Here is a 25,034-nt window from a genome sequence, read left to right on the forward strand (position 1 = left end):
CATAATAAAAAATGCATATGGAGTCACCTTTGCCAAACATATTGTTTGAAATAGAATAAAAATAGCTCTAAATAAACAAATAATTTTTGAACTTGAAACTTGATGTAATTTTCATGAATAACAACTTAAGCATTTTTGTTAAATAACAATATGTTTTTCTGTCTTAAATACTTTTTGATGTTAAATTGAAATTTTCCCTAGATTATGTCCTTCGGAAAAGTTAAAAAAAGCAATGAGCTATTTGCAAAATAGCGGCCACCTCTTCCGGGGGTAAGACGGCCATCCATAATTTGTAAATTTTATTTGATATAGGTTATATTTTTGACGATTTTTTTGTACTACTAAGACATATTTGTAGATAAGGAAAAGCATTTCCAATAAAACTATCAATTTTTAATCAAAATGCTGTTAGCTACCATTTCGCCCATATTCTTTACTGTGATATAGCAAAACTCATTGAATAGTATGAAATCCTATCAAATTTTTCATAAAAATTGCTAATCTAATATTGTTAACTTAATTTTGATTTACTTATTCTAATCGAAATACACAAACTAATTATATTGCATCAAATTGGGTTTGTTTTGTGGTAAAAATTCACAGTTTTTCATAAAATGTTGTCGCAACAATATGAAATTTACTGAACCAAAATATGAAAATTTTTAAACAGCATTTTTTTCATATTTGAAACTTGACTTTTTAACCAAAATAGTTATGCTGTTCAGGGAAGTCTGTTCAACCAACCATGTAGGTATTTGGGTGAATGTAGCAAAGTTATTAAGTTAATTTATAGCACTGACCGTCTTACCCCACATGGGTGGCCGTCTTACCCCGCGTATTTCTGAAGCTGAAAAGTATTGATAAATTGGTTTTTAGACCAACTAATTTATGTCATTTCTATAATGGACTACTAGTAGAACAATATGTATGCAATTTGAGATCAAAATAATCTGTTGTGTAAATTTTATTAGACTTCTCCCTTAGGGTGGCTGTCTTACCTCCATCTCCCCCAGAGATGTAAAAAATAAGAGAAATGGATAAAAATCAGCTGATTATGATTTTGTAAAGTTTTTTTTGCAGATCAAAATTTATTCAAATTTTCCAATCAAACTTTGAAGATTTTTCAAACAATCAATTTATTTTGGAACAAAATAAAACCAGAATTGAAAAAAATAAAAAAAGTAAAAAAAAATCAGTTAAGTTCATTTAAAAAAAAGTTAGATTTTGCTCTTGAAATATTGACATTGAATAAAACACAAATTTTAAAATAAATTGATTCATTTGTCTGTGTTTGTCATGTTTATGTTTTGTCTGCATTAACCCAGAAGGAAAGTTGTCTAGCTACTCACAACTAACAGCGAACACAAATTAAATATTTATAAATCACATACACATACTCACACGGCACCAATCGAATGCAATGTTCTCAGCCATTATTCCATTGCACAAAACCGCGCGGGAGAACAATACCAGGTCAAAACACCAACCGCACACTCACACACGCATACTTCTTAGAAGCCTGCTCGCTGCGTCGTTCCATAAACACTGCAATACACTTTCAACGCGCGTCAGTTAAAAAAGAGCGTACCAAAAAACAATCGTCAGAAATCGGCAGTCGCCTATTGTTCTGCACACAACCTCACGCACACACTTCGTCATCATTCTTTTTTAATTCGCTTCGCTCTCTTAACCATCGAGTAAAAACGTAAACTTTTCCCTTTTGTTTTGTTTCTTTTGTTTAGTTTTGCTTATGTAGTTCGTATTATTTGTTTGTTTCGCTAAAAAGTAGGTGTGTGTAACAGTGTGTTTGTGTGTGGGGCGTGGTCGCATAACATGATGGAGATTACAATGGGGGGCCTGGTAAATTGTTTCTTTGTACAAACCTCATTTACAGGAGATGCGAGTGAGTGTTAGTGAGTTTGGTGAAGCCGACGAGTATGAAGCGTATTGTTTGGGTGAGTAGACTGCTGCTCTCTGCTTGCTGTACGGGTATGGGTGCAACGATGACGCGGTGATCTCGCGGATGACGATGGTGGACGGGAATCCTAACGTCACGTAACGGTCCACCGGTGATCGTGGTGGTGGTGGTGGTGCCACCGTACGAAGGGGATCGCCAGCAGCGTTGCCAGCAGTAGCACCAGATGACTCGATCGGGGCGAGCTCGGGCTGGCTCGGCTCACTTCCGGCCAGACGACCTGCACCTCGGCCATCTTGAAGATGCTCAGCAGCCGGTGGGCGGACATCTCGACGTGCTGGGTGTTGATCTGGTGGCTGATGGTTTCGAGGATCTTTGTACAGTGGTCCTGTGTGGGAAATGGGAGGGAATTTTTCATTACTTTTGTTTGGAACACAAGAACTAAACGGCTTACCTTTTCTTGTCTTAGAAGCTCTAAATTCGTGAGCTTGGGATCGTGGGGTAGTCTTATGGATAGAATGATATTCTCCTCGGTGATATTGAACAGCGTTAATGTACAAGAGGTCTGCAAAAGATCAACAAGAAGTTAGTTCTAAGATCATGTCCAACCATGGCTGAGGTTACCTCATTGTTTATGTGCTGCAGCACGTACTGCTGCAGCGCTCGGACAGCGTCCTGAACTCCTAGATTAGTGTGCGGTCTTAACAGTGCTTCATCGGTAGAACTATAACCTAGTAACAGAAAGATGCCACCTGCAAACCAAGCATCCGTTTAGTATCCACCCCACAGTTTTCCCCAAGAAATTCAACCTACCCGGCAGTGAGTACTCCCCGGGCGGTGGACGCATACAGATGAACCGGCCGGAGTAGCACAGGCAGCGTCCCCGGAAGGCCTGATAGGCGGGCGCCGCGTGGCTGTAGTACGCCAGCGAGGTCCGGCAGGGCGCCAGCGGGACGCACAGCGCGTGGCAAGTCAACGCGAGCGAGTCTCCGCCGCCGCACGTGCACAGCTCGCTGCACTCGGCGTCGTCCAGCATGTAGAGCTGTAATTGGAAAAGGGGGTTACAAAGGGTCATTCGAAACAAGGTCATCGAACTTACCCGTCGACTCTTGCTTTCGGCGATCAACTGATCGGACTGGTGCGATCGCTGGACCACGCAATACCCTGGGAAAATATGGGGTTAGAATCATGTTTGAAGTCACTTTTGCAGCGATCACTTACTGATCGGAACCGCTGTGGTCGTCGGTTCCGTTGTGGTAGTGGTGGTGGTCGTTGGCGCAGGCGTCTCCAGCTCGATCAACTCCGTGGTCAGCATTTGCAGCACCTGCTCGTCCGGTCGCTGGTTGATCTTGTTGCTTCCCATCGGGGGTAGATCATCGTCGATGTCGTCATGATCGTCGTGATCCGGAATGTGGTACACTTCTGGCGGTCGTGGAGGTTCGTAGTCGGAGCGGATGATCAGCTCGTTGCCCTTGTGGACCAGCGTCTCCGGCCGCGTCTCGGGCGTTTCGATGTAGTTGGTCTCGATCGGCTGAGCCTCGGTCGGTTTGGGACGGTACTGCAAGGTGTTCTTCAATTAGTATTGGGGGACTCATAGACAAGATGGTATACGAACCACAGGTTTCGGCTTCGTTGGCGGTGGCGTTGGTGGAGGTGTTGCCCTGGTAGTTCGCATCGTGGTCGTCGTAGTAGTGGTGGTCGTTGTTAACAGTCCAAGCTCCGCCAACCGCTTCAGGTGGAAGTCCTTTTGGGATTCAACTGAAGAAGATAAATCTTCAGAATCAAAAGCATTCAAAACAACCCAGAAATATCTTACCGACGCACGGGTTCAGCCAAAGCAGTCGCTGCCAGCCCAAACAATCGTACAGCTGCTGCAGATCCGACCCCTGGCAGGCACAGTTTGTCCGCAGTGGAGTGCCCAGTATGCCCAGCATGGCCTGTCTGCACCCGCTAGTCTTGCCGGCGCACTTTTTCGTGACGCTGTCCACGGCGCAGGACTGTTCGAAAACCTCCAGCCGCGCCCGGCAGTCCTCGTCCTCGCGGCACATCTCCGCCACGGCGTGACACGACGGCGGTGGACTGTACATGACTCCGTTGGTGGCGGCCGGCACGAGACTCTCCGGGGGACGCTGCGCACAGGCCGGGTGGAGCTTCTCCTGGGCGATCATGCAGCTGTCGTGGCGGTTCGGCGTTTTCCTGTTGGGAAAGAGAGATTTACTTTGAACTCGATCAACCTTGAAGACTGTTGAGTTATTTGCGTCAGTCGACAATACAGAATCTTCCTAATGGTCTCTACTTTCATTTGAGATCATCGGGACAACTAATCGATGCAACGCTTCCTCCGCGATCCAATTTGTAGACAACATTGCTACAAACTAAACCGGAACGAACCGCGTTGATCCGATCGATGTCCCGACAGCTCTCGCTCATGGCAGGGAACACGTACCTGCACAGACAAAACGCAATGTCCAGACTGAGGTCATCCACGATGTTCTTGTAGAAGCTCTGCAGCGAGTCCATGCACGCGTTCCGGTTGCACCGGTGCTGCTCGCAGTGCATCAGCACCGTCTTGAGCGCGCCCGAGCAGACCTGGTCGTCGCGGCACGCGTCCAGCGCCAGGTGGCAGGTGCTCTGGGGATTGGGTAAAAAATGGCGGTTAGTTGCGGGTTCGTGCGTGCTGCCGGCCCGTAATTGCCCTGGGGGTTACGGGTCATAAATTTCCGCGAAAGAAGGTCGTTCTCAAGGCCGATTGGAAGGTCGGATCAGCTTGAGGTTGATTTTATGATGCCTCAAATTTCAATGTAATTTTTTCTTTCAGTTGGTTAAAACATGTTGAAACAAATAGTTTAATAATAAAATGTCTTAACAAATTAGTTTCGTAGCAATAAACCTTCTTCCTTTCGACATTATCTTACAAAAAATCTCACCTGAAAATGGATGAAGCTCATCTCGGCCTCCTTTTCCTCGATATCATCCGATCCAACTGATTTTTTTATTCCGAGAGCAGCAGCAGGTTGGGGGTCAGTCCAAATCGAAACACATTTCCGGTTGATTGACGGTGGATCCAGATTCCCGGAAGGGTGTTTCACGTGGTGGTACCGGCAAATGAAGGCATACAAAAAAGAAGAAGAAAAAAAAAACAAGGGAAGAAACTCAGTTAGTGAAAATATACGACTTTTTACCCCTTTTTTTGACTGGTTGGAAAAGGGTAGAAAAAATGAGCAAATTTATTGTCTCACTGTTTCGTGATTGTAGACTGGGATTCTTTTTTTGTGAAAGCAGTACCAAGATCCGGTAAAATGGAAAGGTAAGATCGTGAATGAGAAATTGTAAAAAACATCTAAATTTTACGTGTTTTTTGCTGATCTTGCTGTTCGCACCCAAAAACCAACTGCACCCAAGTGAGAGTAATTTGTCTTGAGTCGAGCCCAGATTTCCGGCAAAAAAACCCTAAACGGGAAAATTAAGAGATTGAAAATCTTCAGCTTGCTCTGAAGATACCTTTAAATTTATGTTAGATTCACAGTTAACAAATATAGTTTGATTTTATTTAACAGTTTTGAAACACATTTTTGAGGAGTCACATATTTTTAATTTAGAACATTTAACAAGATAAACAACTTTGATTTTCGATTACTTTTTCAACAGTGAAAGTATCTCCCCCAAATTAAGCCTTATTGGGTGTTGAAATTTTAAACGAAATTGATGGTCACGACGTGCTCTAAGACTCTAGGCACTTGAGGTAGCAGCACTGGAGGGTTTGGGGCTGACTGAAATTCCTATTTTCATCTGGGTGATTTAATGCTAATCCCTTCGTTAACCCGCCCTTCCCATTTTACCCACCAAAAACCATCCCAAACCATGGTTGTCGTCATGGTAGTTTTAGGAAAAAGGGAACCTGAGGGTAGAAGGACGAGGGAAACGAGGAAGGAAATGCCGCGGCCATAAATAATTAACGGAAACCACGCCGTGGATGTCAGTGGGACGGTGGTTGCTGGTGCGGTGGGGCAGTACAAGCGAATAGGTACTACACTGTCAGTGGAAGTTGACCGGAAATAGGGGAAAAAGCATCAAACAGGGTAAGGGAAGTGAACTGTTGGGGTGTGATGAGAATGAATGATGGAATGATAAATTAAAACACAAGATTAACAGATGAAATGAAAAAAGAAGAGCTTCAGAAAGATAAAAAATAAGAATTAACAAAAACAACACAAAAACCTCAACTTTGAGTATAAGAAAACTATTTTAAATTTTAGATTCGTTTGTTCAACTTACTGGAAAATTCGCTTTGGACTACATTTAGAGTTTGTTTTTGAAAAGGTTCTATAAGCTTTTGTGTTTCATATGTTTATAGGACCTAATAAAAAAAGTCCAGATATCAAAGGTTTTGCAGTAAAATAAAATAAAAAATGCTCGCCATTTTAAAAAAATGATAAAAGTCAATTAAATTTAATTTTAAAGGTATAAATAGGTATAAATGTGTCTAAAGTAAATTTCAAGTTAATTTGCATTTAAAAATTCAAAATCAAATATCGGTTTCAAATCAGAGCAATTTCAAGATAAATAAGACATCCAAAAACTGTTTTGAACATTAAAAATAATATTTTTCACCATATAATTGGTTATCCTTTCCAAATCTATCACTTGCTCGAAGACTCTAAATTGGTCAGAAAATCCGTTTTTCAAGATGTTTAAAAGTCAAATTAATCTAATTTTAAAGGTATAAATTTGTATAAAGGTGTTAATTTGCATTTCAAAATCCATAATCAAATATCGGTTTTAAAAATTATATTTTTTACCATATAATTGGTTGTCCTTTCCAAACCTACAACTTGCTCGAAGTCTCTAAATTGGTCAGAAAATCCGTTTTTCAAGATGTTAAATTTTACTCATTTGAATGGCCAACTTAAAAAATATTTTTGTTCATTTCTGTGAGTCTTTTGAACGTGAGCAGTTCTTCAAATATAAATGGGTCATTCCAGGTCAACTGAGTACACTTTTGGTCTCGACCTTCACCGATTTGGACCTAGCTTGGAGGGAACGTTCATCTCTGTCCTATGAATTCAAATCCGAAATAAGTTTTTCACATATAAAAACCGAACTATGCGGGATTCATCCCTTTTTCTTGAAAAGTACTCCATGTACTTCCGAGTGCTGCGCAAAATCAAACTTTTTTCAGAAAAATCGCTGCATCTCGCCAATAGTTCATTTTAGTTTGAGGTCTACATTGATTGTTATGTAAAATTGTCCGGGGAACACGATGGTCATAAAATAAAACAAACAAAAATATAAGGAATCGGTCAAAACTGAATTTTAATACATAAAACGTTAAAATATAATATTATTGGGCATTTAAGGGTTAAAATTTTACTTTTATCGAATTACTTGGAAAGATATTATTGTTAAAGAAAAAAAAGTTTTTTAGAAAATCGTCAAAACCGAGGGTAGTGCCAAAAATAGTGCGATGGTCCAATCAGCACCAAACTTGGGATTTCTGTTAACTATCGATATATGAACGTTCTCTCCTAGTTAGGTCCAAATCGGTGAAGGTCGAGTCCAAAAGTGTACTCAGTTGAGCTGGAATGACCCAAATAAGATTTCTTCTTTCAAAAATATGCCAGTTATTGAATGACAAATTGGTTCGAAAAATAAATTATATAAATTTTTGCATTCTTTCAAACATGAACAGTTGTTGGAAAACTGACTGATTAAACAAAATCAAAGGATTTTCGCAATCCTATAAAACAAATTGGTTTAAACATAATTGACCGAGCTACGTAACCCAGTGGTAACGCTCGTAATCGGTAGATCGGGCCAATTTGGTCAAACAGTGTTGAGATATCGTGGCATCCGTATTTTGAAACTGCTTACTTTGAAAAGTTATATCTCGGCAGTGATATAACCGAATGTCTTAAAAAAATTATTTAATGCCCTGAAAACAGATTTAAAAAAAGCTTTAGTGTCTACCCTTGACATTTTTGCCAATTAACATGTACACAGCAAAAAAAAAAAAGTTGAATTTTGGAATGCAGAAAATTTGGTAGGTTGAATATTACCTCCTTTTGAGTAAAATTACCTAAAAAAAAATGTGTACAAATGTGAACCTGATGAATATTCACAAGAAAAATTCATCATTTTCTGATGCAATGTTACTCATTTTTTTTGACACATAATCTGTCACCATTTCCTGATGAATATTACCATATTTTTTTTCTGTGTATGTTACCCATTAATTCAATTCAATATCTTCGGAACTGAAGCAATACGCATTTGACATTAAAATCATGTCCCATTCAGACTAAAAAATATATCAAAGAGCTACAATCCTGTGGAAAACTCTGATCTCGATTAATTCTAAAATAATATTTTTTCCTTTTTTCTTTAAATTGACTCAGTCAAATTGAATATCAATGCCTTCATCTCCATTTTCTCCGTGGTTTGAAATCGATGAAGACACGAATCGAATTAATTCCTGCTTTGATTTGCTCAATCACAAAGTGTACCTTTCTCTCGGTGGCTTAAGTCACCGCCCTTCCAAGTCAAAGTCGTTTATCAAAGCAGATTTTTTTTTTTCAGGACGTCATTGCTTTCCCGAGATCCAGCCGTAACCAACTTCGTTAAATAAATAAGCAGCTAATTTCAATTTCAACAAATTCAAGCAGTCTCCGGGCATACGGTGAGGAAAACGAAAATAACAAAAAAAAAAAAAAACGCATAAATAGCACCAAATAAATGGGATTTGCCTCGTGCTGTGCGCTGTGAAACGCAATTTTTCAAGTCAAAGTGAATAAAAAAAATCACAGAGATGAAAGAAAGAAAAACTGGCAACACGGTCACAACCGACTGTCGGTAGTAGCAGTAGTGGAGGAGGACAGTTGAAGGACAACGATTAGTGTGAGGCACAAGGCCCCTTTTGCGCCCGCGGGAAACGTGACACGGATTTGCAAAAGGTCCTTGGGGGGAAAACGGGAGGAATGTTGTGACTGTGAAACGATGGAATTTAATGTAAGTCGAGTTTACGATATGGTTCGATGGCTTGAGAGTGAGCCGGATTAAGCAATGAAATTAATGGATGAAATGACAGTTATGGAATTAAAGCTGCATAGAAAAGTAAAAAAGTTGACAAAAGTAACATGATACAAAAAAGCCAATAACAAAATGAAAGCACCGTAACCATTAATACATTATATTTCAATAACAATTACATAATAAGGATGGAAACAGTTAATTTGCAAAACTTGTTTTTACGCCCAAAGATCCGAACAAAAAACGAGCCCATTAATGCTAACCAATAACACGGACCACATTCGTTGAAATGTGGTCGAACATAAATTCTCTTTAACAGTCGCGGTTTCCAATAAAAATCCTCCAGCTTAAAAACAAACCGTTGAACAAATTGGCCCCACTCTCCCTTCCTCTTTGCTTGCCGTCACCAGGAAGCCCATAAATACACTCTCCTACCCTAACCAAGTGGGGGGTAGGGTGACCCTGACAGTTAAATAAACTTAGTCTAATCTAATCTAATCTAATCAAACACAAACAGTCCGATGAAAGCATGCTGGAAAGTCTTGTGATTAGATAACGCCTCAAGCACTTTTCTTGTCAATATTAATAATTGTAGTACATCCGAGAACACCCAAAAAAGTACTACAAAAAATTAAGCGGCCAGCCCTACTGCGTTGTGTTTACCGCAGAGAGGGTTCTGTGAACGGATCACATTTCACAGAATCTACAGGGGAGGAAGGATGCGTGGACATACCGTACCGAACGGAGGCCGTGTTACGTACGCTCCATGCATTTGTTTTAAATCTTTATGGTAATTGTGTTAGGAGGGGAGGGTCTAATAATCCAAAATTTGGCGTTACGTAATAAAAGAACGTTTTCTAACCATGAACAATCATTCCCACTTGGTTTAGTGACAGTTCACATTGAGTGTCATTGGGATGGGTTGCTTGTTTACATTCAAACCAAGGGATAGTTGGTATTTAAACCACTTAGTTGGGACTCAAACCAGCTCTAAAAATATACATCGCTAGTGGAACCGGTTTCCAACAAAATGTGGCCACCCTAACTATCCTCTCCCCTAGGGGGGATCGCTTCCGGTCCGTCCCGGGCGCGCTCGCTCGCGGATGGATGAATGGCAAACGGAAGTCAAACCTGGAAAGCAAATCATAAAAGCGGAAAACAAATCGCTTTTATTTTCGAAGCTTCGAGCGTTCCGACTTCCTTTCACCGAGCGTGTACACAAATCGTTCGATGGCGGCGGAATTTAGTGTGGAATTTTGTGCCAGCCGCACACGTGTTTGTGAGTGTGAGTGAGTCAAAATGGGGAAAATCAGCGAGGAAAAAAAAGGTTGAAAAACTGTGAACAAACAGTAACTTCAAGCCCCGCGAGCGCCTGGAATAGAAATAATCGATTCAAAAATGTATAAATTCACCATTAATCATGCCCACCGGCGACATTATGCTCGGTTTAGCGGATATTATTTTGGAGCAGGTGCTTTATGAGCAAATATTGTTTGAATTATGGCGAGCTTGAGCGACATTTTGAGGGTTTATTTAAATTTATTTTCCAAAAAATGACGCTGATTACTCATTAAGTAAATAAAAAAAATGATGTCACGTTATTTTTCAATTAAAAAATTTGATAGATTACAGTTTGAAATTTGAAATATACACGAAATATAATTTGCTTGAAAAAACAAAACGACAAAATAACATTTCATTTTTTTATCAAGCAACTGACGTTGCCCCTTTTTGTGTGAAAATTGAAGAATTGCTTTTGGAATTTTTAATTGGAGGGTGCAGTGATAATTTACTTTGTATTCTTGCCCAACTACTGACCCATCCAAAAAGGGAGGAGAGCAAAAGCTCGCGAAGAAAGCGCGCAAGAAGTTGTTATCTCGAGAGGAGATCTCTTTCTTCTGCACTTTCATGGCTCGCTGAGGAATCGCAGTCTAAGGCGAGCGAAGAGCTAGCTCATTGAGCGAGATTAATTATTCCATTAAGTTGCATTGTTTTCCACACTGACAGTTGCAGTAATTAGTGATAATGAGTTCACGGGATTTGTTGTTGGAAACTCATTTCGAGACTTTCTTAAAGTGTTGTCTTCCGCAAGGAGTTTGTTTTACCGAATTATTTTAACGCGATCTGTTACATTTGGTTATAATTTGAGGGTAAAATAAGATGAATATTATTTTTTTTATAGAGCAATTCCAGCCCAAAACAGGAATTTTTCAGGTACATTTTTCTCGACCCTTTCCGATTTCAATGAAACTTTGTAGACATGTTATCCTTCGCTTATATAAGCCATTTTTGTGTATATGGAGCCAGTTCCCCTCGATAATGACATTTGAGAAGGGCGTAAGTGTTTTAAATATTTTTGTAATTCGGAATTTAAATATTTCTGTATCTCGAAGCCGTTGCATCGTATCAAGAAGTGGTCAAAGACAAACTTGTAGGAAATTTGACGGGCTTTTCGATAAAAATACATTGAAAGAAAAAAACACTCCACTTTTATGAGATTTTTTGATTTTTAAGTTTAAAAGTCAAATTTGAGGGGGAGCCCACGATTTTTTTTCGTTCAAAATTTTTGTGAAGATAGCCTAAGATGATCTCATAAAAGTGGAGTGTTTTTTTCATTCAGTGTATTTTTATCGAAAAGCCCGTCAAATTTCCTACAAGTTTGTCTTTGACCACTTCTTGATACGATGCAACGGCTTCAAAATACAGAAATATTTAAATTCATGGAGCCATTCAATCTAAAATTTAAAATTTTCAGGATGGTTCTGAGGACGTAGAAGAACAAAATTCCGTTTGATGCGCAAAAAAAACTACTTGGTTCTTTTCCATAAAACTATCCGTGAACCTCGCTACTCACCGATTAAAAATAAATCATGCTCAACTGTACAAATTGAAAGTACAGTTATGTGAACTCCATTTTCTTTTCGAATCACATAGATTTTTTTCCCTGAACCCTGTAATCGATTAATTTTAATGCAATTCAAGCCTATGACATTCATTGAAAGTTTTAGCATTTTAAAATCCGATTCATGCTTCTCAAAATGGCATTATTTTTAAATGAGAATTTCTCTGAAATTTCCACGAGGGCTATGTTTTGACCCTCAAAGACGCTTACTTTGATTGAAAAAAAAAATCGAAACAAGCAAAAGGTCGTCGTCAGATGTTGGTAATGAAAAATTACTTACCGAAAATCGAAAAAAAACTTAATTATCGAATTTCGGTAATGTTTGATCAAGATCGGTTATTTTCAGTTTACCAATTTTTTCATCCCCTTAAAACATGTGAAAACCTGTCAAAATAGTCAAAAAATAAATGTGGGTTATCTATTCGTGAAATCACATTTCTCAACTTTTTCTACAAATTAATATTTCCGGGAAATCATCTCCAAAAATTAACAAAATACTACCGAAAATCGGCTGTGAGATGAACAATAATGAATCATACTTCCTTTTTGTTTTTTTTCTGAGTCATTAATGTCAACACCTCACGCATGCACCACAAAACATAATTGTGCTCATTTCTATTTTGAGACAGTTCATTCCATAATGTGGTTTGTATTGGCAAATGACCAACAAATATGCATCGAACCTTGATGGCTGATATGAGAAATATCATCATAAGATCTTGAGATCGTTACTCGTTTCCGACACTTTTTTTGTGAGAACAGTTTTGATTTTCATCAGAGTTCCCAAATGAACCGGTTAGGCTAGGTTCACCAATAAAATTGGTTAGGCTTAAGCCTCCTTTTGTGGTTCAATCCTGGTTCAGTGAAAACCATGACTATGCATAAGTGTTACGGTGCAACAATGCTACCGTGTAACAAATATAATGATGTAACATTGTTACACCGTAACATTGTTACACTGTAACATTGTTACAACACTTTTTCGGTTACGGTTACGGTGTAACACTGTTACGGTGTAGTACTGTTACGATGTAACACTGTTACGGTGTAAAACTACTGTTACGGTGTAACACTGTTACGGTGTAACATTGTTACGGTGTAACAATGTTACGTTGTAACAATGTTACGGTGTAACACTGTTACGGTGTAACGCTGTTACGGTGTAACACTGTTACGGTGTAACACTGTTACGGTGTAACGCTGTTACGGTGTAACCAGCGATGGAATAATCATCATCAAAAGAAAATCATTGAACGTTCATCAAGAGAAAAAATCCAAAGGGAGCACAGCTCTCCTCTCTCGCGCACGAAAGATCTGTAAAATGAATCTAAAAAAATCATCATCTTGATTATTCGGCGGAAAATCTTTTTCACTACTTCACTTGCAAGTGTAACGTCACACGTCGAAAAATGTCCCGTCACATTTTGTAGATGGGCAATGTGTGTAAACAAAGGGAAATAAATATGTTTGAGTGGTGCTGACAAGGAAATTCACAAAAAATCATCGGCAGATTGATTTTCTTGGAGAATTTCGGGAGCGATTTTCTTTTGCGTGATTTGCCCTTTCTCTCTTTCGCGGGTGAAGAAAGTTCGCAACCGAAATTGATTTTTTTGCGATTATTCCATCCCTGGGTGTAACAATGTTACGGTGTAACAATGTTACGGTGTAACAATGTTACGGTGTAACACTGTTATGGTGTAACACTGTTATGGTGTAACACTGTTATGGTGTAACACTGTTATGGTGTAACACTGTTATGGTGTAACACTGTTATGTAGTAGTAGATTTAGGGTTGAACAGTATCATGGTGTAACAGAGCTCGCCGGTTAGCCTAACATTCTTTGATCAGGTTCTAGCCTGGTTCAAGCCAATGGTTCATTTTGGCTAGCCCTGCCTGGTTTGAACCAAATGAACCATGGCTCACGGCGCTCGTTGAGCCTGAGCCGACGATGCTTGCCGACGTGTGGAGTGAACCTGAACCAGAAAAATGAACCTAGCCTAGCCGATGGCTTAGGCTAGTGGGAACACTGATTTTGATCGTCAAATCTAAGTTCAGATTATTCTTAAAACTCCACCATCCCCATATTAGCCGCCATCTTGGATTACATATTTTCGATTTACTTTGGAGAATTTATGATGTCATATTCAAGCTTAATAATTCAAAATAAGACAACATAAACATAATTTAATTTTTTTTTGTCAGGACCAGGGATGGAATAACCGTAAAAAAATTATTTTCGTTTGCGAGTTTTCTTCACCCGCGAAAGAGAGAGGAGGCAAACCACACAGAAGAATTCGCTCCCAAACTTCTGGAAGAAAATAAATCTGTTGATGCTTTTATGAATTTCCTTGTCAGCACCACTTGAAGTTATTTATTTTGCTTTGTTTACACACATTGTCCATCTACAAATCAAGCAAAACAATGTAAATGGGCCAAATCCGAAGAGTAAAAAAAGAGTCTGTCCTGCTCGATCCTAATGTAAACATCCACTGACGTAAGCAGGATAGCCCTTTGTTTACACTTCGGCTTTGGCCCATTTACATTGTTTTGCTTGAAATAGTGACAGGTCATTTTGACGATTCCTTTTACAGTCATCCCACATATTCGGATCGGTTTACAGATTTTCTTGTGATCTTTTGATTGATGTATCGACCGATTGTAAATTTCTACGTTTTATATCATTGTTTTTAGAGAAAAACATTGACCCTTAAATCCACAAATTCGGAACACTTTTTTTACGAATGTAAACAGACTTTGGTTCTCTCCAGGAGAACATGTTCTTAATAAAATAATGACTTCGCACACTGAAACCAATGAAACTCAAGCTAAGTGATGTTTTATACGAAACGAAACGAAAAAACGAAACTATTGGCACTACGCCCCCCGGGGCATGGCCTTCCTCTAACGTGGGATTTCTGCTCCAGCGCCTCTGACGAGACAGGAGAAACCGGGACCGACGTTTTACTTCACCATCCGATAGAAGCTCAGTGGATAAGGCGGGAATCGAACCCGCGTCTCATAGCATCATCGGGATCGGCAGCCGAAGCCGCTACCCCTGCGCCACGAGACCCACAACAGTGATGTTTTATACATGGTCTGATAAATTCAGGTGTTCCACAATTATGGGAGGCACAATAACATCCCAAAATTATGGAACAGGCAATTTGGAGGCAATGTTTTGCTGCTCTGGATAAAATAGTCTAAAAATTGAATCAAAAAGTACAACTTTAACCACTGAAATAGCAAGAGAATGTCCAAAATGAAGGTCCTAAAATAGTATAGTGGACAGAAAAGCTGCATTTGGCATGCTGTTGACAATTTATCACAAAAGTTTTCCGAATTTGTGGGTGTCCCGAATATGTGGGATGGCTGTACTGATTTTTCATGTGCGTTTCCTTCGGATTTTTTCTTTCTTTTGATGATGATTCTTCCATCGCTGGTCAGGACTTAATCGAGTCGGGACTGGAATATTTATTAGTAAAACTTGCAATCTTCCTATAGAAAAATGTTCCCATAAACCAAGCTCAAGTAAGCTGTCTAATTTTAGTTCATATTGATTTATTTATTTTTAAAGCCCGAACTCACCTTAGATGAAACATTTTTGTCGCGAACCAAATATAATCTTTTTTATAACACTGCTTCGTTTTTTTTCAGAGTATTATTTAGTTTCTTTGTATTTATAATTTTTTTCAAATGTCATTGTTTGTCAAATTTCTTATTTCTACGAAAAGTATAGCTTTTCCCAAACGGGATTTCTCACGACTTTGGTGAGGTTTTGCTTGAGGTTGCGTTTTAGCTTGTAAATGATCGTGACATGACTTGCGATGCATGACGTGTTGAAAAACCATACAAAAATACGATTTGTGATGACTGAAGGTGAGTGTGATACTATATGGGAAGAAGATCAATGCAGGCGGCAGCGGTGGTGATTTGAATGCGTTTTTGAAAATTATAAGTTTTATACCTTTAAAAAACAGACTCAAATAAAATAAATACTTCTACGAAAGGAGCAAAATCATTTGGGAGGTTGGGATTTGGATCGAGGAGCAAGCCCTTTCTAACTACTTGGGTAGCGGTGTTTACGGTGGAGCCATTAGTGGGGACAACTGAAACAACTGTTGACAGCCTTGGTAGCGCGCGGGGTAAAACGAGGTGCACGGGCGTTTGACGTTTGACACTGACACAGGACACGGACTCGGACAAAGAGACACAAACAGACGTCGGACACCGAGACAGACTGCGTGACGTCACGGACTGTTTGTGGTGGGGTATTTTTTGGGATTTGTAGGTGTAGCTGTGTTTTTGTGTGGGTGGGTGCTGTTTTGTGGGTTAGTGGTTGGGGGGAGGTCAGTCGCGGGGATGGTACCTACTTTGACGTTCGACCGCATTGTTCTCGTCGAAACTGCTGCTGCCGTACTCGATGGCCGCGTCTCCGTTGCCATCGCCGCTCAAATTGATCAGAATGTTGTCCACCGGGGAGGACATCGACGCCGGGGCTAGATGGCCGTGGCCATTTCCATTTCCGTTCCCGTTGTGTCCAAAGTGGCCACCGTGGAGTCCGTGCTGGTGCTGGTGGTGGTAGCCGGAGATGTTGTACGGGTACAGGGCCGTCTTGTAGTGCTGAGGGAAGTACGCGTGGGCCGGCGCCACCAACGGGGTCTCGATCAGGGCCATGTTCTGGTCCAGCAGTCGGTGGTAGTTATCGTCCATGCCCATGGCCCGTACTGCAACGAATGCAAAAGTGGGATAGACAGAAAGAGCAGAGCAGAGAAAGAAAGAGAGAAAGAGAGGGAAAGAGACGGCTGGAGTGTTGTTGTTGTTGGTTTTGGCTGTGATTGTTGATATTATTGTTGTTGTTGCTGCAATTGGTTAATGTTGCGGGGGGTTTGCGGTCACCTTTTTCGAAAATTGACAGATCAATATTGTAAACGCTGTAACATTTGGATAGATTGATAAGGATTTCTAAAACATCAGTATCGAATGAGTAAAGAAGTCGATTAAAACCTTTTAGCAATACTCTGTCTCAACAAAAAATTAATAAGTGTTTTGTTTATAAATAACGTTGATATCTGTAATTTTTGTTGTAGCTTCCAATTTGAGCTTTATTCAACTTTTAAATTTTAGCTTTCTGACCGCAGTTCCAATCTTCCCAGTTTGTGGTAAACAATTATAAGATTTTTATCATTATTGTCGAATTCTCTCTGATATTATCTGTGACATTTGAAAACAAGTTTTTGGTAAAACTCTAGAGTTTAAGCTTAACCTTTTTATTTAATTTTTGATATCAGGCGATGTTTTGCTGAAATTATAGCACGGACGACTTCAAAAAGTGAAGCAGGTTTTCTTTTACTTCTTCTTGACGAAAACCTGCGCAAGCGAGATGGCGCCACGTGGTCTTAAACGTAAACAAAGCCAGCTGATGATGGAAACCCATGAGCACTTTTTTAAATGGTCGTATGATTTTATATTAAAAATACAATTTCTATCAATTTTCCGGCAATTTTAGTAACCATGAAAAATTACATAGAATCATAAAGACAAACTGAATGCCATAAAACTGATTCTAGTACAAAATTAATGCTAAATGTTTTAATTTATTATTGCATAAGACATTTTGAGAAATCATGTGTAATCGCGCAATGCTACTTCGATAACTTGAGTGAAGATGGCGCAAGTGATAGTTTGCTTCAGACATTTGAAGAAAATTAGTTCCTGGTTTCATGTCCGTTCGTCCGTGATTATAGCAAATCCTTCACTTTTCTATGTTTCTTAATATTTCAGGAGTAGTTGTTGTTAAAAATGCTCAATAGACATGAGTTTATCATTTCTCTTAACAATTTATTTGTAACCTGGCCAAAATACCTTTATACTCTGACAAATAATTTTGATTGGCTTTTGATAGTACCTTAGAATAATTTACGAAACTTAATTTTTCAGTGTTTTTTCTGGATCTACATTTTTTTAAGTTTTTACTACCAAATACAAAATAGAAAGTGTTTTTAATGCTTTAATAACTAAGAAACATGAAAGATACCTGCGACATCATACGTCTTCATGAAAGTATTTGTCTCATAATTAAACCCTGGAGACGCATGGTGCTTTCAGTTGGATTGATTCACAGTAAATTTGTGATGTTCCAAGATGTTAAATAATGCAAATCGGTTTTGTTAGTGAATAATCAAGTTACGGCAGTAAATTTTTTGAGAATGGTAGAGTTTTTGATTACCTTTCAATTGTGATTTACTCCACAATTCATGTTTCAGTTAGTATTATTGAGCAAATGTAAAAAAAGTTTAATTTTTGCCTGAGTTTTTGAAAATTTGTTTTTTCTAGGTTTTATAAATTTGTTTGTTTTTTAAATAATTTATTCGGCAAGTTTTTACAAATTAAAGGCAGTTTCTTTAAATTTAACATAAAAACTGAATTCATCAAATTGGAGTTGCTGTTATTAAGACAAACCATTGTTTTTTGGGGTGGCGATTTATTTGCATGTGTGACTTTGTTGGAGTGGGTGGAAGGGAACAGGGTGGTTCATAACGAGCAGCACGCATGGATATGTGCGTGGCGTCGTCGTCGTCGTCGTTGTTCAAAGTTTTCTTTGCAGTTCATAAATCTCGTGCTGATTAATGGCTACCGCGGGGAGGAATTTAATTATTTCGCTAATAGGTTTCATGTGTGCTGAGGGAGGTTGGGAAGGGGAGTCTGAGTAGACCCCGGGTTAAATTAAACATAATTATAAACGATAATAATAATACCAGTAATAACGATGAGAACGGTATTTTTTCATTATTTTTATTATTTTCTGTACGGATAAATGAATGGGTAAGAGTGTATGTGTGTGGTTTCATGTGAATGTAATGAGCTTATGGGTGGTAAAACGGAAAAAAAAGATTCGAGATTTGTAGCGGAGTGGATGGAATGGAAATGAATCTCCAAATTTATTGGGTAGTGAAACCATACTTTTGCGTTTCATTTCCGTGGAATGCTGTATACTGTCTCTAATGAGAAATGGCGATATCATATTACGGACTAATTGAATTGAACTGATATGAATGTGTTTTAAATTACCTTTTTAATAAAGTTAAAGTGAACTTTCAGAAGAATCAAAAACAATTTTCGAGTGGAAATTCAACTGTTTCTTTCAGTATGAGAGACATGTGTTTTTCACATATTTAAATTTAATTTAATCAATTAATACAATATCGTATTTATTCAGTCAAAGTATTTTCTTCTCAACTCACTTCAAACTCTCAAGGAGTTGTCATCCACCGCCAGAAAGCTTCTTAAATAATTATTTCTGCCTACTTTTCTCCAGTCTTTTCATAAAGATAACTCACATAAGATTCCACCATTTAAAAAAACCGCCATCCTTCTAGGAAAATCCAAGCTTTGAAGAGCCTACTTTTTCCAGCATAAAATTTAAGACTTTCATCTAAGCTCACTCCCACAACTTTTCCTCTCCAGAAATTTGGGTGCGAGACCCCCCCATATACACAAAAACTCATACAACCACGCGCAAGCATCCAACCCAAATGTGAAAGCTTTTATTTTTGCCTTAATTAATATGCGATTTCAATGTAACGCCTCCATCTGCTGGTCCCATCAGGCCTTTTTCCGGTTCTTTTTTATTTTCATGTCTGGAAACGCCGGATGCTAAAGTCGCTAGGACTCCCAGAGAAAACATAAATTCCACATCCGTGCTAATGAGAATTTTCAATTTTGAAGGAAAAGTCTGCGCTTTGAGGGGAGGGAAATTTGTTTGGTTGAATGCTTTGCAGTTTTAGTTTCAAGTTATCAATTTATCATTAATTTTCGTATGTAGTGTTAATATAAATCTTTTGATTCTCGAGCATCACTGAGTTGTTTAAGGTCGTAGAAAGTTCAAAACATTTCAATGATTTAGAATAAATTTTCCATTAAGTTTCTTCTGTTTCCCAAAACCAAACCTGAGAATCTCTCGAAAGGCACGTGTCACATCTGAGGGCCACATTCCACACGCCACTTTGTGAAGAGGGAGGGAGGCAAGTTCTAAGCTCATAAATATACAGCTGAAAATTTGCGGTCCCAAGTTAAAGACAACCCAAGGTCTTCTCCTCTTTAGCTCGATGATCACTTCTGAAAACGGGGCTTTCCAGCCTGGGCCGGAAAGTTTCCAGTTTGCTGGCTGTACTAGCGACCTCCTCCGCTCTTTTCCAGCTGAGTGCTGTCGTGTTTATAATTTAAATTAGTTTCCGACTAAAGTATGTGCTAGTTTTAAGGGGGGAAGCGCCTCGAGGCTTTTGTTCGTACCGGTTTAAACGGTGTAGTTTTGGCAGTTAAACGATCCAAGTGATGATACTTTGAGGAAATGTTATCGATATTTGATTAAACTGATGTTCAATTAAATTATTTGTTTCCCAAGAATATCGCAAAAATAATCCTGACATTTCAACTATCCTCATCCAACATTAATTATAATAATTATAAAACATCACCCTCCAGTGGTTATAAGCAGCATAATTATCAGCATTGTTATTGTCGTCATTTTAATCATACCCACATATACAAACACACTCACAAATACACACACTCATGACGAGGGCAAGGATTTATGCTTGCTTCTTAAACTTCGAGCAGCCCCAGCCAGTGTTGCCAAGCATCTCCCGTCAAAGTAAGAGGGCTGGGATGGGCACCCTGACGGGGGGGTTGGGTGAAATTCAGACGAAAACATATGTGTGTTTTGAGTTTGTTTGCTTGCGGGTTGTGACTCTGAGTGTGTGCTCGTAGGGGTATGTGATTATCATTATTGCCATTGCTTAATGTTGCCGTTGAATTTAATGTGAGTTAATTCTCATGCAAACACTCACTTGCTCTCGGTTTGAATTGTTTCGTAGATAAGTAGGCTTCGGGAAAAGGGGTTAAAAGGGGCGTAAACTTTAAGGGGCTAGGATTTCGCAACCGGACCGAGTGCTGCTTTGAAGGTTAAACGTTGGAGATGGCATAAACATGCGCTTTAACAACGTGAATCTTGAATCACATAATAATTGTGAATATGTCAGAGTTTTGCTTTTTTTTTAAGTCTAAACATAATCTAGTTTACTATACTGCCCCCAATCGCAGGGTAATTCTCCGCCAACTCACACAAAATCGGAAAAAGTTGCTCCGATCCCTCTTCGACTTCCGTGAAACTTCGCTCTAGGAAGTCATGTTGGTCCCGGATCACGAATTTGAGATCCTTTATTCAATATCTCGTGATGGTGGAGCGGTACGACCCCTTTCATTTTCACGATTTTTATTAGGGCACGTTTTTCATTGATTTTTAGTTTGTTAGCATGAACAGATTGAATTTGGTGTCAAGAACATTTTGTGTAAAATTGATAACCGGATTTGATGGCACAGGCAAAGTTGATATTAAAAAAAAGATTGACAAAGTCACATAAAACAAGTCAAACTTCCAAGCTTAGAATTCTGGAAATTTAAAGAGTTCAACAACTCTTCCAATGCTTTTGGATTTTTTTGCAAATTTCTAGATTCAAAAAGCACATTAAATTTCTCTTTTAATGACATGTTATAAAATTTCATATACTTTGACAAAAATTGACAGAGGTCTGCCAGGTCTGTAAATCAATGGAAGATTGAGTCTTACATCGAGTGTTTAAACATGTAAGGGGTCATACCACCTCCCGTCACAGGAACATAGTTTCACGTAAGTTGAAGAGAGGTTTATATGACCCAATTGTCAATTAATTAAAAAAAATCATATAGACAAACTTTATTTGACAAATATTTGAAAAATTTAGGTTCAAATAAATTTGCATGAGTCAAAATCAAGAAATTGTCTTGAAACATCGTGCATCATCTCCAAGAAAGTATTTATAAAAATACAATACAAATCTGGAGACGCATGGTATTTCAAATCTAAATTACTGTACCAATTTTTTTTACAATTGTATAATGAGACTAATGGTGTTACATACATGTAGAAAATCTCAAAATTTCAAATTACAGAAAATTTATTGAATCCACTAAAAAGATGATTTTCAATCAGTCCAAATTGGATTTGGAGTGAAGACTCTCAAGACATATTTTGTGTGTATGACGAATCTCGATTTTGAAATTTTGCTTTTTAAAAAAAAAACTAAAATAAAAAAAAATTGAGCCAATTTGGTCAAGGCAGTGTTAAGATATCGTGGCACACGTTTTTTTAAAACTGCTAAATTCAAATAGCTATATCTCGGCAATGATACAACCAAATGTTTCAAATTTGTTTTGATAATAGATGAAAATGTATATTTTAATGCCCTGATAACAGATATTAAATAAAATTAAGTATGCGCTCACACCAAACTCTGAGTTTTTTTGTCGATTTAAATGTATGTAACCCATTAATTAGAAATAATGAAACAGTAGCAACTGATCTGATCTTCAGCCCAATCAAAATCATATTGTGAGCATCTATCGCCTTCTCTAAAATTTGTATATTCATATGAGTTGGATTGCTCGTTTAACAGTCTTGTTTTCAACCAGAAGTAAAGTACAGAATATGCTCTTTATTTACAGAAATGATACCACGAAGTTAAAAAAAATGGATTTTTTTATTTTTTTCTAGCAATTCTTGTTTGAAATTTTTGAGAATAATAACTTCTTGACCATATTACATTTTTATCCGGAATTTAATGAATGTCATCGACATCTGGGGTAGATTGAGACTACAGTTTGAATAGGGACAGCAGTTTTTAAATTGATTTCAATGATATGTTTTATTTTGTTGATATGATATATTTAATATATTGGGGTAATTCTCTACCAACTCACACGAAATCGGGAAAAGTTGCCCCGACCCCTCTTCGATTTGCGTGAAACTTTGTCCTAAGGGGTAACTGTTTTGATATCTCGTGACGGAGGGGCGGTACGACCCCTTCCATTTTTTAACATGCGAAAAAAGAGGTGTTTTTCAATAATTTGCAGCCTGAAACGGTGATGAGATAGACATTTGGTGTCAAAGGGACTTTTATGTAAAATTAGACGCCCGATTTGATGGCGTACTCAGAATTCCGAAAAAAACGTATTTTTCATCGAAAAAAACACTAAAAAAGTTTTAAAAATTCTCCCATTTTCCGTTACTCGACTGTAAAAAAATTTGGAACATGTTATTTTATGGGAAATTTAATGTACTTTTCGAATCTACATTGACCCGGAAGGGTCATTTTTTCATTTAGAACAAATTTTTTTCTAACTTTGCAGGGGTATTTTTTAGAGTGTAACAATGTTCTACAAAGTTGTAGAGCAGACAATTACGAAAAAAAGTTTTGAAAAAGTTACTTTTTGCGTTTTTCTTCGTTTCGTCGTCCGTGTCTGTCGCGGGTGACTATGAACGGCCATGATCGATGACGACGACCATTTTCAAAACTTTTTTTCGTAAAATCGCGATAACTCGTGATGTTTATAAGCAAACCCCTTATGTCTATATATCAAATTTTTTGTAATTGTCTGCTCTACAATTTTGTAGAACATTGTTACACTCTAAAAAATAACCCTAGCAGGAAAAAAACGAAATTTTAAAATGAAAAATTTTGTTCTAAATGAAAAAATGACCCTTCTGGGTCAATGTAGATTCGAAAAGTACATATATTTCCCATAAAATAACATGTTCCAAAATTTTTTACAGTCGAGTAACGGAAAATGGAAGAATTTTTAAAACTTTTTTAGTGTTTTTTTTGATGAAAAATACGTTTTTTTCAGAATTCTGAGTATACAATTAAATCGGGCGTCTAATTTTACATAAAAGTCCCTTTGACACCAAATTTCTATCTCATCACCGTTTCAGGCTGCAAATTATTGAAAAACACCTCTTTTTTCGCATGTTCAAAAATGGAAGGGGTCGTACCGCCCCTCCGTCACAAGATATCAAAAAACGGACCTCGGATTCATGATCAGGGACAAAAGTTACCCCATAGGACAAAGTTTCACGCAAATCGAAGAGGGGTCGGGGCAACTGCTGTGTGAGTTGGCGGAGAATTACCCATTGTCAAATGTTAATTTTATTTTACCAAGAAAAAATGTAAAGAAAAATATTTAAAAAGGTCTAATTCCTTTGAATTTTATCAATTTCCCGTATTTAGCTTATTTAATTTTCAACTCATAGAACATGATTTTAATCAATTTTAATTATTTTGCCATAGTCCAATACTTAGTGCAGATTTTCTGAATAAAATAGAGAAATAAAATATTCTATTCATGTTATGTTATAAATTGTTGCTTACTTTTATTTTTATATTTTTCACAATTCAATTAGAGAATATATTTTATTTTTTTCAATTATTTCCAAATTTTCTTGAATTATCATAAACAATCATTATCACTTTAAGCACTATTTAGTTCCAACAATTTTGCTGAGATCATAAAAAATGGTTGGATGTCTAGGCTTTAATCTGGATCAAGTCAATTTTTAAATTGTTTATTATTCTGTGATGTTTTAGATTGAATTTAGAATTTAGAAAAAAAATATGAATTTATACAATTTAGAAAAAAATATGAATTTATACAATTTAGAAAAAAATATGAATTTATACTCATTCGTCTCTTCACTCATTTTTTTACGTGAGGAAATGTGTCGACAAGTCGTGTTTCGAAGAATGGGATGACACTTTGATAGTTTTATCGAATTCAACGTGCGTGGTAATCAACATGGCAAAAGCAATCACAATATTATCCAGAATAAAAAAATACTTTTGTTTGAATTTAAAATAAACACAACAATTTAAATAGATATTTGGGCCAATATAAAATATTTTCATAGTTTATTCATATTTTGGTAACCATTTATTTGTTTTCTGCTGTTTCTTTCAAATAATATTGAAAGGAAAGGATAGCAAAAGACAAAAACTCTCAAAAAAGCTTGTAAAATTTACATTACAGTTTTATTGCCTAAAATATTTTTGGAGTTTTCATTAAAAAGACAGTATGCTTTTGTTGATTTTGACGATTCTTTATGAAAAAAATATGTTTAGCAAATTGAAACATCCCCCACAATTAAAAAAATCTCCTGCACACCATCTGGCGGCAACCGTCGACATCTGGGACAATTGTTTCAAGTTTCAAATCTGTCAAACAAGTCGTTGCCACCGGCGGCAGCACCGGGACGATGATTTTATGAATGTTTTATTAAATTATGATGCAAAAGTTTTCCAGCCTCCAGGACCTTCCCCAAT

General features: G+C 37.8%; 1 protein-coding gene across 1 annotated transcript in view; it reads right to left on the reverse strand.

Annotated features, from left to right (window-relative positions):
- Positions 1–864: 864 nt before the first annotated feature.
- Positions 865–25,034, reverse strand: part of LOC6043184 — a 314,616-nt gene continuing 290,446 nt past the window's right edge. Inside the window, exons 11-21 of the mRNA XM_038249531.1 lie at positions 16,215–16,568; positions 4,843–4,898; positions 4,362–4,546; positions 3,732–4,111; positions 3,531–3,673; positions 3,137–3,473; positions 3,015–3,079; positions 2,729–2,957; positions 2,540–2,667; positions 2,370–2,480; positions 865–2,303 (exon numbers count right to left, since the gene is read on the reverse strand). Coding sequence (XP_038105459.1) covers positions 2,052–2,303; positions 2,370–2,480; positions 2,540–2,667; positions 2,729–2,957; positions 3,015–3,079; positions 3,137–3,473; positions 3,531–3,673; positions 3,732–4,111; positions 4,362–4,546; positions 4,843–4,898; positions 16,215–16,568 — 2,240 coding nt within the window. The 3' untranslated portion in view covers positions 865–2,051. The remainder of the gene's footprint in view (positions 2,304–2,369; positions 2,481–2,539; positions 2,668–2,728; positions 2,958–3,014; positions 3,080–3,136; positions 3,474–3,530; positions 3,674–3,731; positions 4,112–4,361; positions 4,547–4,842; positions 4,899–16,214; positions 16,569–25,034) is intronic.

Source organism: Culex quinquefasciatus, chromosome 1 (assembly GCF_015732765.1).
Source record: "Culex quinquefasciatus strain JHB chromosome 1, VPISU_Cqui_1.0_pri_paternal, whole genome shotgun sequence".
NCBI lineage: Eukaryota > Metazoa > Arthropoda > Insecta > Diptera > Culicidae > Culex > Culex quinquefasciatus.